The sequence below is a fragment of the Gobius niger genome, assembly GCF_951799975.1.
Source record: "Gobius niger genome assembly, chromosome: 3".
In the NCBI taxonomy this organism is placed as follows: domain Eukaryota; kingdom Metazoa; phylum Chordata; class Actinopteri; order Gobiiformes; family Gobiidae; genus Gobius; species Gobius niger.
Genome location: NC_136854.1, coordinates 7,116,164 through 7,128,303, shown reverse-complemented (window position 1 = coordinate 7,128,303; position 12,140 = coordinate 7,116,164). Strand labels below are relative to the sequence as shown.

The 12,140-nt window shown below is 44.9% G+C and overlaps 1 protein-coding gene across 1 annotated transcript; it reads left to right on the top strand.

The window, feature by feature from the left end:
* Positions 1-1,001: 1,001 nt before the first annotated feature.
* On the top strand, positions 1,002-11,405 carry LOC306961387 (myelin-oligodendrocyte glycoprotein-like). The gene is made up of 4 exons (XM_079554110.1): positions 1,002-1,085; positions 6,824-7,177; positions 10,839-11,165; positions 11,251-11,405. Exons 1-4 carry the CDS (start codon positions 1,007-1,009, stop codon positions 11,328-11,330), a joined length of 840 nt encoding a protein of 279 aa, XP_079410236.1. The 5' UTR covers positions 1,002-1,006; the 3' UTR covers positions 11,331-11,405.
* The last annotated feature ends 735 nt before the right edge of the window (positions 11,406-12,140 follow it).

Below are 12,140 nucleotides of genomic sequence, written 5' to 3'. Positions count from 1 at the left end.
ATGAAATGAAATGAACTGTGATCATTATAATAACGACATGTGTCATTATTATTAATGACGAGTGTCAGCTGTAACACACTGGAGTCATGATGAGGAGCCGCTTTGAAAGCTAAGACCTACAAAAGTCATTGTGCTTTTTTGTCACGTTTTAGTTGTGTTATTGTGGTGTTTCAGTTGTGTTATTGTGCTGTTTCAGTTGTGTTATTGTGGTGTTTAGTTGTGTTATTGTGGTGTTTAGTTGTGTTATTGTGGTGTTTCAGTTGTGTTATTGTGGTGTTTAGTTGTGTTATTGTGGTGTTTCAGTTGTGTTATTGTGGTGTTTAGTTGTGTTATTGTGGTGTTTCAGTTGTGTTATTGTGGTGTTTCAGTTGTGTTATTGTGGTGTTTCAGTTGTGTTATTGTGGTGTTTAGTTGTGTTATTGTGGTGTTTAGTTGTGTTATTGTGGTGTTTAGTTGTGTTATTGTGGTGTTTCAGTTGTGTTATTGTGGTGTTTAGTTGTGTTATTGTGGTGTTTCAGTTGTGTTATTGTGGTGTTTAGTTGTGTTATTGTGGTGTTTAGTTGTGTTATTGTGGTGTTTCAGTTGTGTTATTGTGGTGTTTAGTTGTGTTATTGTGGTGTTTAGTTGTGTTATTGTCGTGTTTAGTTGTGTTATTGTGGTGTTTAGTTGTGTTATTGTGGTGTTTCAGTTGTGTTATTGTGGTGTTTAGTTGTGTTATTGTGTGTGTGTGTCAGCCCTGAGCTGCAGGTTACTGCTAAGGTTCATAAACCTGATAAACCTGTCACTCATTACCTCCCGACATCACCATATCTGATCTCTTTGTCCGTTTATATAAAAACAAACTCAGCCCCGCCTCCCGGATGATGAAGTGTGTTTTCCAGTAAAGGTTTTGGCTCCGCCCCCCCTGTGTTTCCTGGTTCATGAACTGCTTCAGCTTCAGTTTGTCGTCACAGTCCTCCTGCTGAGCCTCGTCTGGGAAACAGAACACGTTCATCTGCAAAGGAAAATGGGGGGTCATCACTCCTGGGCCCTCGGGCTCCTGGTCCTGCTCTGGTCTGCAGTCGCCTCGTCCTCTGGAGACTCTGGTGAGAGACTTTAATCACTCAGATCAAACCACTGAGTTTCTCCCACATAAGGAGGCCTTGTTTGTATGATCCAGTTTGATGTTTCTGTTCTGGTTTTGCTGCTGATTCAGAATGTTTCAGTTTAAATGAGTCTCAGGAGGTTCTGCAGAACATCTGTCACAGCTTCTGTATTCTGTATATATATGTATATATGTATATATGTATAGTAGTCGTATAAATGTGGTTTTACTTTCAGGATGACACTGTGAGGAAACGGAAAGTTACTGACGGTCTCTTAACCCCAAGTGAACCGAGCATTTGATTCTGTTTGACTTTACCCAAATCTAAAAAACTTATTTAACCCCTTAACTCCCACAACCTGAACCGAGCACATTTTCTCCAGCTTTACCCCAATCCAAAAGCTTCTGGAAAAAAGGTGTGAAAATAGCAACAAAACTGAGACAAAAAACAATGATGGAAATGTGACAAAAAAGACAAAAAAGACAAAAAAATGACAAAAAAAATGACAAAAAATGTGTCAAAAATATGACAAAAAAGTTATGAAAAAAAGACAAAAAAAAAAGACAAAAAAAATTGAAAAAAAAATGACAAAAAATGTGTCAAAAACGTGACAAAAAAGTGATGAAAAAATGACAAAAAATGTGACAACAAAAAAAAATGACAAAAAAGACACACAAAAAATGACAAAAAAAGTGAGTTGAAAAAAATGAGTTGAATACCCCCAAAAAAAGGATGGAAAAAAATCTGATGACGGGAGCTCATTCAGATTTGTAGATCTTAGCTTGAGGTGTTACACTGGATTTGGGTAAAACTGAAATGGAGAAAATGTGCTCGATTAAACTAAACGAGACACGAGGGACAGAATTTAAGGCAAATCATCACAGGCTGAGTGTCGGCTTCACATACAGACACTTTGAGGACGATCTTGACTGATTTAAATGTGTATATTTATATTTCCTAACCTGGTGAGCATCGCTCTGCCCGGACACTGATGATGTCACCGCTGTTCTCCGCTCTCATTGGTTCAGCCCTGGCTTTGTTTTGCACCAACAGGTTATGTGACTGTTGTTATGACAACAGTGTTTTTTTTTAACTGTTATTATCAGTTCAGTTCAGTTTATTCAGTCAAAATTGTAACAAAGATTTAGATTCAGTTAAGTTACTTCTTCATAACATAACATACAAAATGACCGAAAAGGTACAGGCTGAAGCTAATGCTTATTTTGCCCACCCTTGTTTTTTTTTTGTTTTTTTTAAACTGTGTTTTTGTTAAACCTTCTAACATACATCAGACATTCAAAAGGATTTTATTTTATTATATATATATATATATATATATATATATCCTTTTTTTTTTTTTTTTTTTTTTTTTTTTTTTTTAAGTAAGTTGACAGTCTTAAACCAACTAGCAAACAGAATTAAGTTATTTTTCAAGTATAATCCTTTTATACATTCTCTTTAGGTGGAAGAGAGAGGGACATAATTTGAGATCCTCTGTACAGTTATTCCAGAGATCGACCCCTTTAATGGAAACACAAAATCTCATGGTGTTTGTTTGAAATGTTTTCTTTACAAACATCTCCTCTGAGCTCACACCGGCTCTGTCTGACGGTGAACAGATTTTGTTTGTGACACAAGTTTATTTTTTACTTTGAACATCATTTTTATTGTACACAAATCTACTAAATCATAGAATTTCAATGTTTGCAGGTTTATGAACAGGGGATGGGTTGGTTGTAGGTTGAGAATGTGATGAGTCTTTTTGCCTTTTTTTGTGTTTGATTTATAGGTTTTTCCCCAAATTTCTAAACAATAAGTGATATATTGCATGATTAATGAGTTATATATAAGAATTAAGCTCTCTTTGTTTAAAATATACCTGGTTTTATATAATATCGCTATTGCTTTTGATAATTTCATTCTGATATTATTAATCTGTGACTTCCAATTTAGATCATGATCAATTATAACCCCAAGAAACGTGTTTTCATAAACTCGTTCTAAAGGCAGATTGTTGAGCATTAGGTTTATTTGGCTGTCAATTTTTCGGTTCGAGAAAATCATAAATTTTGTTTTCTTTATATTTAAAGACAATTTATTAATATCAAACCAGACTTTGAGTTTATGTAACTCTCTCTCCACCATTTCTAGGAGCTGGTTTAGATCGTCACCAGAACTGTACAAGGTGGTGTCATCAGCAACAAAACAGATCTTAGCCTTTTAGAGACATTACATAGATCATTTATATAGAGAATAAATAATTTAGGTCCAATAATTATAAGAAACAACAATCACATTTACTCAAGTAGAAGTAAAAGCTACTCTGAGAAAATGTTACTCGTGTACTGTGAGTAACTGTTTTCAATGATGCTGCAAATTTACGATCTGCATTATTTACTTTACAGATCAGGATGTTGGAAAAAGTAAGGATTATTTTCACTCAAGTAAGAATCAGATACTTCATTGTAATCTTACTCAAGTACAAGTTAAAAGTACTGTATGATAAACCTGAGGACAATGTCATTTACAGGTTTAGTTCCAGGACTTTCCATAAATCTTTTCTTCCTGAAACAAGAGTCGATTCAGGAACATGAGTTTCCCTCCTGAACATTTACATCAGTCAAATGTAACGACACGAGGCCCTAACCAGAACCAGGAAGTTCAAAGTCTGATGTGATAATGAACCCTGTGGGCCGAGTGCAGCTGCTCTGAGTGTCAACTTAAAGTGATAGTCTGTAAGTTTGCAAAGTGAGGAGAGATAGAGTGAAATTTAAAAGTAAAACAATCACATTCCTCCTTTCCTTTAACCGGAAAGATCTCCTTCTTTGCAAAATAGAAGAGCAGGATTTTCAAGAGTTAATTATCAAGCTCCTCCCCCTCCCTCCTGATTGGACCTGACAGGCTGGTTCACAGGAAAAGCTTGTCTCATTGATCAACGCGGGAGGATACTAGACTCTGATTAGTCGCTGAGATCTGGGAAGGAGGGACTTTACAAACAAAATCATAAATATATATTATTACTTACTTTACATCAAAATGCAAGACCCGGTGGTTCATTTTGCACATTTTATAACATTTGTAAAACATGTAAACTTCCAGACTATCACTTTAAGGCCGTGTAAATGTCATTTTCAGTGAAACGTTGTCATTGACTTTGAACCTGGATGTCGTGAGTCTTACGCAGTGTGAAAGTCTGACCAGGATAAAACGTTTTCTCCGACACTGGAGGTCATAATCCGTTTACTGGAGGTCAAAGTGCGGTCACTTATCTGGGACGAGGAGCCGGAACGGCACGTCTCAAAGGGTCATCAACTAAAGCACTTCCAGCCTGGGTTTGAACACACGTCAGCTGCAGGAACCTGACGCAGGAGACCAGTCCCTGAGGTCTAAACCAGGACTGGAGCTGAACCTGACCGACTGTGACCGAGGATCGCACCAGACCAGATGATCTGAGCCGATGCCAGGGTCTTTCTGGTTGAAGGTTCTAATGTTGACGGCAGAGCTGGGAGACTCGAGTCACATGACTTGACTCGAGTCAGATTCGAGTCGCAGTTTTCGGGACTTGAGACTTACTTGACCAAAGCTGCAAAAAGACTTGACTTGACTTGGGACTTGCTGTTTGTGACTCGAGACTTAACTTGGACTTGAGGCCAATGACTCTCAATGACTCGCTGTGACTTTATAGTTATTATTTATTTGAGTGAAACTGTCGAAAGATCTGGATTCATTTTGTAAAAGCGGCGCATCTATGTTTACATTATGGTGATTATCCACATGTGTGTTCACACAGCGCTTCTAATCAATACAGCGCTAAAGGCCGGAGGAAATACCACGTGTTTCCTTGGATGCATTAAAAGTTTTGTAAAGACAGTGAAGAGGAGGAGATTTACGGACAGGAAAAGGTTTGAAACAATGGGCTGGACCTACAGCGCAGACGGAGCCTCCAGAACCACCATGTAAGAGCTGATTAATCAACAGGAATCTCGGGGCTTTTCCATGTTTTAATTCGTTCACACAAAGTTTACAGCATTTAGAGCAGGGGTCACCAACCTTATTTCAGCTGAGGGCGACTTTAAGAGCATTTGTTGTTCGAGGGCGACCAGTTAAAAACAAATCCTAAAGACTTAAACGTACACTGTTCACTTATAGGATATTGACCCCATATTATATTAAAATAGCTTTATTTTAAACTATACTGAGTCACAAGAACCGAAATAACTGTAATTTTAAGAATTAGATTCAAGAAAATGAAGTGTTTTACACTTTAGAAAAAGTCCCAAGGGCTACTGGACACGCCCCAAAGGGCCCCTGGGTGCCCACGGGAACCATGTTGGTGATCCCTGATTTAAAGGTTATTTTCCGCATCCGCCACAGCCCAGTGACAGCGGGACTGAAGGCTACAGGGGGGAATCCGAGTATACAGGGGCTGGGGCAGTACAGGGGAACCACTGACGGAAAAACTGCCAGAAACTAACAACAATAGAAATATTATTTTATATTTATGTTTCAGACTGCAGGGAAAAAGTTTGATTTTAGCCTAAATTTTTAAAATTGCTCTATCTTGAGAAAGCACTTGTTATTTTCAAGATTAAACACATTTTGAAAAGTCGACACGCTGGCGTTTGTGACTTGAGGTGACTTGCCGGCTAAAGCAAGACTTGACTTGACTTGACTTGACCCCATGACCGATTGACTTGGACTTCCTTGGGACTTGGACCTTCACGACTTGGACTTGACTCGAGACTTGCATTAGTGACTTCCTCCACCTCTGGCTGACGGTCATCAGCTGTGCAGTGTCAGAGACACCAGGACGATAAGAAACAGAAGGTCGACGACTCTTCTATCTCACTGAATCACTGTCCCGGGCTCATGACTTCTCTCATTTATCTTCACTTGGCCGTTAAAGTGAGCGTCCAGCGTCCGAGGGTGGGGCCAGAGCCTGGGAGACGAGGCCCCTCAGGGCCCCGTGGAGATGCTGCGTGTGGAGGGCGATTCTCAGGGAGGTTCAGCGGAAGCCGATGACGAGGTGAAGACGGTTCGGGTTTCAGATCCGTAGAGAAGAACCACAGGAGGCACATCTTCTCACTCCACCACGCTCGACTAAAGGGCTTTACTGACGTTGTCTCTGGTGAGTGCTCCATGTGTTCGTTTCAAAGTTGCCATGTTGGAAAAGGCAGAACACGAATACGATGTGTCGAAATCCTTCCAGGGCAGCACGACTTCTCCATCAACAGCTCTGAAACTCTGGAGTCCACACGGCGGCGGCTGCTTTCTCTTACGTCACATGAAAACATTATTGAATGGACTTCACAGCAGGAGATGATGTTCCCGATGGATCTAACTGTAGTCTTTATACTACTACTACTATTACTACTACAACTACTATTACTGCTACATGTTCCTGGAGAGAGATCTCGGCGGAGGGCGGAGGGGACGGAGGAACGTGCCTCGTCTGGAGCACTGAAGACTCAGTCGGTCCAAAACAAAGCCATGTTTCTGTAACTTTGTGAATAACTTGTTCTAGAATCCACAGGAAGATCTGCCGTTCCAGCCCAAAGGTAACAAGTAACAAAACACATCACAGTCTGTTCACTGTCCCTGTGGCTCTTTCATAAATCCTTTGGCTTTTCTGTCCAACGTCATGTTTTCAGCGTCTTCTTTATTTGTTTGTGGAGGAACATACGGAGAGCAGGAGGACGATGTAGAACCTGATCCATTAGCTTCTGTGTGCTCCGCAGAAGTGGCTCTGGAGGCCTTCTTTGGGAAAGACACACTGCTCCCCTGCAAGGCCCCCTTCGGTTCGGACCTGGAGAACCTGGCTCTGGAGTGGACCCGCCCGGACCTGGGGCAGAGCTACGTCTTCCTGTTCCGCGATGGCCGGCCCTTCCTGGTTTACCAGCACCCTCGGTTCAAAGGTCGCGTGGAGCTGAGCGACCCCACGCTGCTGTCTGGAGACCTGTCCATCAAGCTGAAGGACGTGGAGCAGCAGGACGTCGGGCGCTACGAGTGCCACGTCTACAGCAGATCACACGTCACCAAGCGCTCGGCCTACAACACCAAACCCATCAGGACCATCGACCTGACCGTGAGAGGTGAGTCCCAGCGGCCGGCAGGTCCAGAAGGCCCTCGGGTTTAGTCTGGTTCAGGGCTCGCTAAAAAGATACAGTCCTGTCCGATTACGATTACAGGAACAGGCCCGTGTGTTTCATACTGAGATCTGTTCTTACCTTAAACGAGTTCATGTGTACCTGTCTGGTCTTCACGCGTGTCCTCAGTCACGTAAACACAGACAGCATTAGCATTTAGCCTCTCCCCCTCTATAGCGTTAGCATTTAGCCTCTCCTCCTCTATAGCGTTAGCATTTAGCCTCTCCTCCTCTATAGCTCCAACCCAGGTGAAGATAGAAGCGTTTTCCCTATTTAAATATGGTTATGATAAAGTATAATTACACAGAATTAAACATGTGGATTTTCTAAGCGGATAAAAGGGGGAACTATATTGTAAGGCGTAATAATACCAGGAGTAGTTCGAAATCCGCGCAGTAATATCTTCACTTTAATGTGCAGACACCCAAGTACTCAAGGTCAAAGTATATTTATAAAGCACATTTAAAGAAACAGGCCAGCGTTTTTACATACTGAGATATGTTCTTACCTCACTTTAGTCGAGTTAATATATTCCCGTCTGGTCTTTGTCCGTGCGCTCTGTCACGCAAACGGAGCACATACGCAGCCTCTCCCACATGTCATATAGCTCCAAAAAAGCTCACGATAGAAGCTACCAAGCTCTTCCACGTGTTCCCTATTTAAATAAAGTTACGTGAAGTGTTTTCATGCGAAGTATATTTACACAGAAATGTAACATGTGGATTTTATAAGCAGATAAAAAGGGGTACTATATTGTGAGGCGTAATGATACAGAAGCACAGCGTCCGCGCAGTAACTCCTAAAGACTTCCCCGCTCACTTCCGTCAATAGAAGCTGCGTGACTTGTACAGAGCCTTTTACAACAAGCAGAAAATATATTTTGGGAAAGTGCTAGCGCATTCCTACCTCATGGTGGAGCTCCTGAGTCCTGTGTCGTCGTCCGGGGTGAGTTGGAAATCTGTGAAACATTACTACACTATATACTTTCTGCTTATTATCACAGCCCGGCACGATGCACGTAAAAGGCATCGTTCACAAGTTATCCACGCTTCTTCAACTGTTCTCTGCTGCTCTACAAGTCACGCAGCTTCTACTGACGGAAGTGAGCGGGGGAGTCTTTAGGAGTTACTGCGCGGATGTTTTGCTCCTCGTATCATTACGCCTCACAATATAGTCCCCCTTTTTATCTGCTTATAAAATCCACATGCTACATTTCTGTGTAAATATACTTCGCATGAAAACACTTCACGTAACTTTATTTAAATAGGGAACTCGTGGAAGAGCTTGGTAGCTTCTATCGTGAGCTTTTTTGGAGCTATATGACATGTGGGAGAGGCTCCGTATGTGTGAGCGCACGGACAAAGACCAGACGGGGATATATTAACTCGTCTAAGGTTAGGTAAGAACATATCGATTCCCACCTGGACGGGGCCTTTCTGTGTGGAGTTTGCATGTTCTCCCCGTGTCTGTGTAGGTTAGTGGTAGGTTATAAAAACATGTGCAATAGGTGAATCCTCCAGCCAGGTGTTTCTGACCACCATCATGGAGACGGGTCCCCGAGCGCCGGCCCAGGCTGGAGCTCACTGCTCCTACAGGTCGCCCCATGAGATACTGAGGACGGGTCAAATGCAGAGAACTCATTTCTCTACAGAGATTAATACAGGATCAGATTTAGATATATACAGATATATATATATATATATATATATATATATATATATATATATATATATATATATATATATATACAAAATAACCACATAGAATGCTCTAAGAGTGATGTAGCACCTGTGTAATAACAATGTTATAGATTCTATGGAGTACGTACCTAGTACCTGCGAGTAGGTTATGTTACTACGGAACACAGGAATACAAAAGGAAATGTCAACATAGGCTAGTGACCAGAAGATCTAATTCGGCTCTAGGAGGGAGTGGACAGGAGGCAAGAGTACGGTTAAGAGGTACCATGTATTGAAAGAAAAGTAGTAATAATAAACCAAAGTGCAAAATATATACAGAAACCAATAGTATAGATTCTGTGAATGGCCATTCAACATACAAGCGCTTAAATCAATATCCAGTTAGTGAGTACAATTCAAATCAAATGCGACAAAAACAATTGCACAATACAATACAACCGTACATTGTTCACAATCAAGAGTCCGCAAACCCAGCGTTGGGAAACCCCAACCTCAGGTAACCCACCCCACTTCCCAACCCCTCCACAAGTCCCGGGTAAACCCACGTCTGGGTTGGGTGTAATTGTCCAGGGGAAAATGTCTGAGGGGGTTTTGGGGAATAGTGTGTGTGGGCAAGTGAGTTGAGTGGGGAGAGTTCGTGGACTACAAGGAGCCCCCTACCAGCCCAGCAGGAGAGTGCGATTCGATTCGATTCTTCAGCAATTGCCAACTGTAGGCTCTAGGCCTGCTCCATCAGCTCGCCATCGGGATTAGAACCTGGCCTGGAGGACAGGACCAAAAGCTCTAATAAATCACCAGCTAGTTGCTAACTATTCTATTCACATGTGCACATAATTAAAATTAATCAATAATAAATGTCACATTAATAGCACTAGCTGCACTATACATGTACATTTACATTACAAAGATTCAATGTTCAATTATCAGTCTCATAACACTAGTTAGAATATTATTAATTAATCTTTACAAATACTAACCAGCAGTCAGTTAAGAGTTAATCACATCACACAAGTTAATCACATATGGATCATAATTAAATTCACATTCATTTCAGAGTTGACATAATTCAGAAACAGGGCATAAACTTTGTGAAACCCCATACTAACCAGCGCCCATACACAAAACGGCGGAGGCTAACGGCAATGCTACCGCAGCATGACAACAAACAAACACTCACCGGTTTAGCGATCTATCTCTACCCACAAGCGCTCTTCCTCGCGGTTTGGGTCACGGTAGGAGACTCCTATGAGTTGAGATATAAACCAGTTAAATGATAAGTAAAAAAAAGTGTTAGAACAACGAAAATAAGCTCAAACCGACCTGTAGCACGACTCTGATGTTGCTTTCCCCACTGCATCTGCACACTGAATGCGCAGCGCCATCTTAGAATGCACGCTACGCCGCCCCAACCCATGTGACTCGATGACGTCACCGAAAGCGAGCGCAGTGATTGGTTACCGGCATGGGGAAAAACTAGTGAATGGAAACGGTAGGAACAGGCTGGGCACAGGTTTTATCACCTGGGTTACAGTGACTTAAAACTCTGAATGGATGAGGGGGAGAGGCTAAATGCTAACGCCGTCTGTGCTGTGTTGACGTGGCTGAGGACACGTGTGAAGACCAGACAGGTCCACATGAACTCGTCTAAGCTCAGGTAAGAACATATCTCAGTCTGAAACACACCGGCCTGTTCCTTTAAGACCTGCCATGTGGACCCTCACCCCCTGACCAGGGCGGATTGCTAATGACCTCTCAACAACAACACACTGCCCTTCGCTGATTGGTGTACTCTGCTTCCTGTTTGCTCCGCCTCAGTTGATGATGGTTGGTGTGTCGTTGGGCAAGTCACTTCCTCAAAGCCCGGTTTGATCAGGACTAAACTTAGATTCGTATTATTGTGTCTGCAGAGCCACTGACGATCCAGGCGTTCCCTGGAGAGGACGTGCTCCTCCCTCTGAAGACGACGGACGTCAGCGTGACCTCCCTGATGTGGAAGCGCGAGGACGACCCCGAGCACTTCGTCTTCCTGTCCGGGATGGACCACCCGCACCACCAGCATCCCCGGTACTCCGGCCGCACCGAGCTGACCGGGACCGGAGACCTGACCGTGAGGCTGCGCAACGTCCAACCCGGCGACAGCGGCACCTACATCGGCCGCATCGAGCAGCGCCGCGTGAAGAGGGAGCTCCGCCCCTCAGAGGTGGACAGCGTGGTCGTCCTCCAGGTCCTGTCCAGTGAGTAGCACAGTGGTCATCCTCAAAATCATCTCAGTTAATGTGTTTCATTAAACAAAGGAAACATCTGGATCATCTGTTGCAGATGGAGCGCTGGGACTGGGAGGCGGAGCTACAGTTGTGGTCGCCGTCGTCATGGCGATGGTTCTGCAGATGCTGGAGTAACTGGTGTCATTCGTTCATTTGAGTTTTACCTGAGGATTCAAATTGAGAAATGCTGAGGCAGGGGCCCAGGGAGAGGCAGGGGCCCAGGGAGAGGCAGGGGCCCAGGGAGAGGCAGGGGCCCAGGGAGAGGCAGGGGTCCAGGGAGAGGCAGAGGCCCGGGGGAGAGGCAGAGGCCCAGGGGCGAGGCAGGGGTCCAGGGAGAGGCAGGGGCCCGGGGAGAGGCAGAGGCCCGGGGAGAGAGGCAGGGCCCTGGGAGAGGCCCGGGGAGAGAGGCAGGGGTCCAGGGAGAGGCCCGGGGGAGAGGCAGGGCCCGGGGAGAGGCCCGGGGAGAGAGGCAGGGGTCCAGGGAGAGGCAGAGGCCCGGGGGAGAGGCAGGGCCCGGGGAGAGGCCCGGGGAGAGAGGCAGGGGTCCAGGGAGAGGCAGAGGCCCGGGGGAGAGGCCCGGGGAGAGAGGCAGGGGTCCAGGGAGAGGCAGGGGCCCGGGGAGAGGCAGAGGCCCGGGGAGAGAGGCATGGCCCGGGGAGAGGCCCGGGGAGAGAGGCAGGGGTCCAGGGAGAGGCAGAGGCCCGGGGGAGAGGCAGGGCCCGGGGAGAGGCAGGGCCCGGGGAGAGGCCCGGGGAGAGAGGCAGGGGTCCAGGGAGAGGCAGAGGCCCGGGGGAGAGGCAGAGGCCCGGGGCGAGGCAGGGGTCCAGGGAGAGGCAGGGGCCCGGGGAGAGGCAGAGGCCCGGGGAGAGAGGCAGGGGTCCAGGGAGAGGCAGAGGCCCGGGGGAGAGGCAGAGGCCCGGGGGCGAGGCAGGGGTCCAGGGAGAG

Excerpts from the sequence above, each read along its gene's own strand:
- LOC306961387 (XM_079554110.1), top strand. The coding sequence starts at position 1,007 with ATGGGGGGTCATCACTCCTGGGCCCTCGGGCTCCTGGTCCTGCTCTGG. Across the intron at positions 7,178-10,838 it reads CATCGACCTGACCGTGAGAG|AGCCACTGACGATCCAGGCG; the intron begins GTGAGTCCCAGC and ends TTGTGTCTGCAG. Across the intron at positions 11,166-11,250 it reads CGTCCTCCAGGTCCTGTCCA|ATGGAGCGCTGGGACTGGGA; the intron begins GTGAGTAGCACA and ends CATCTGTTGCAG.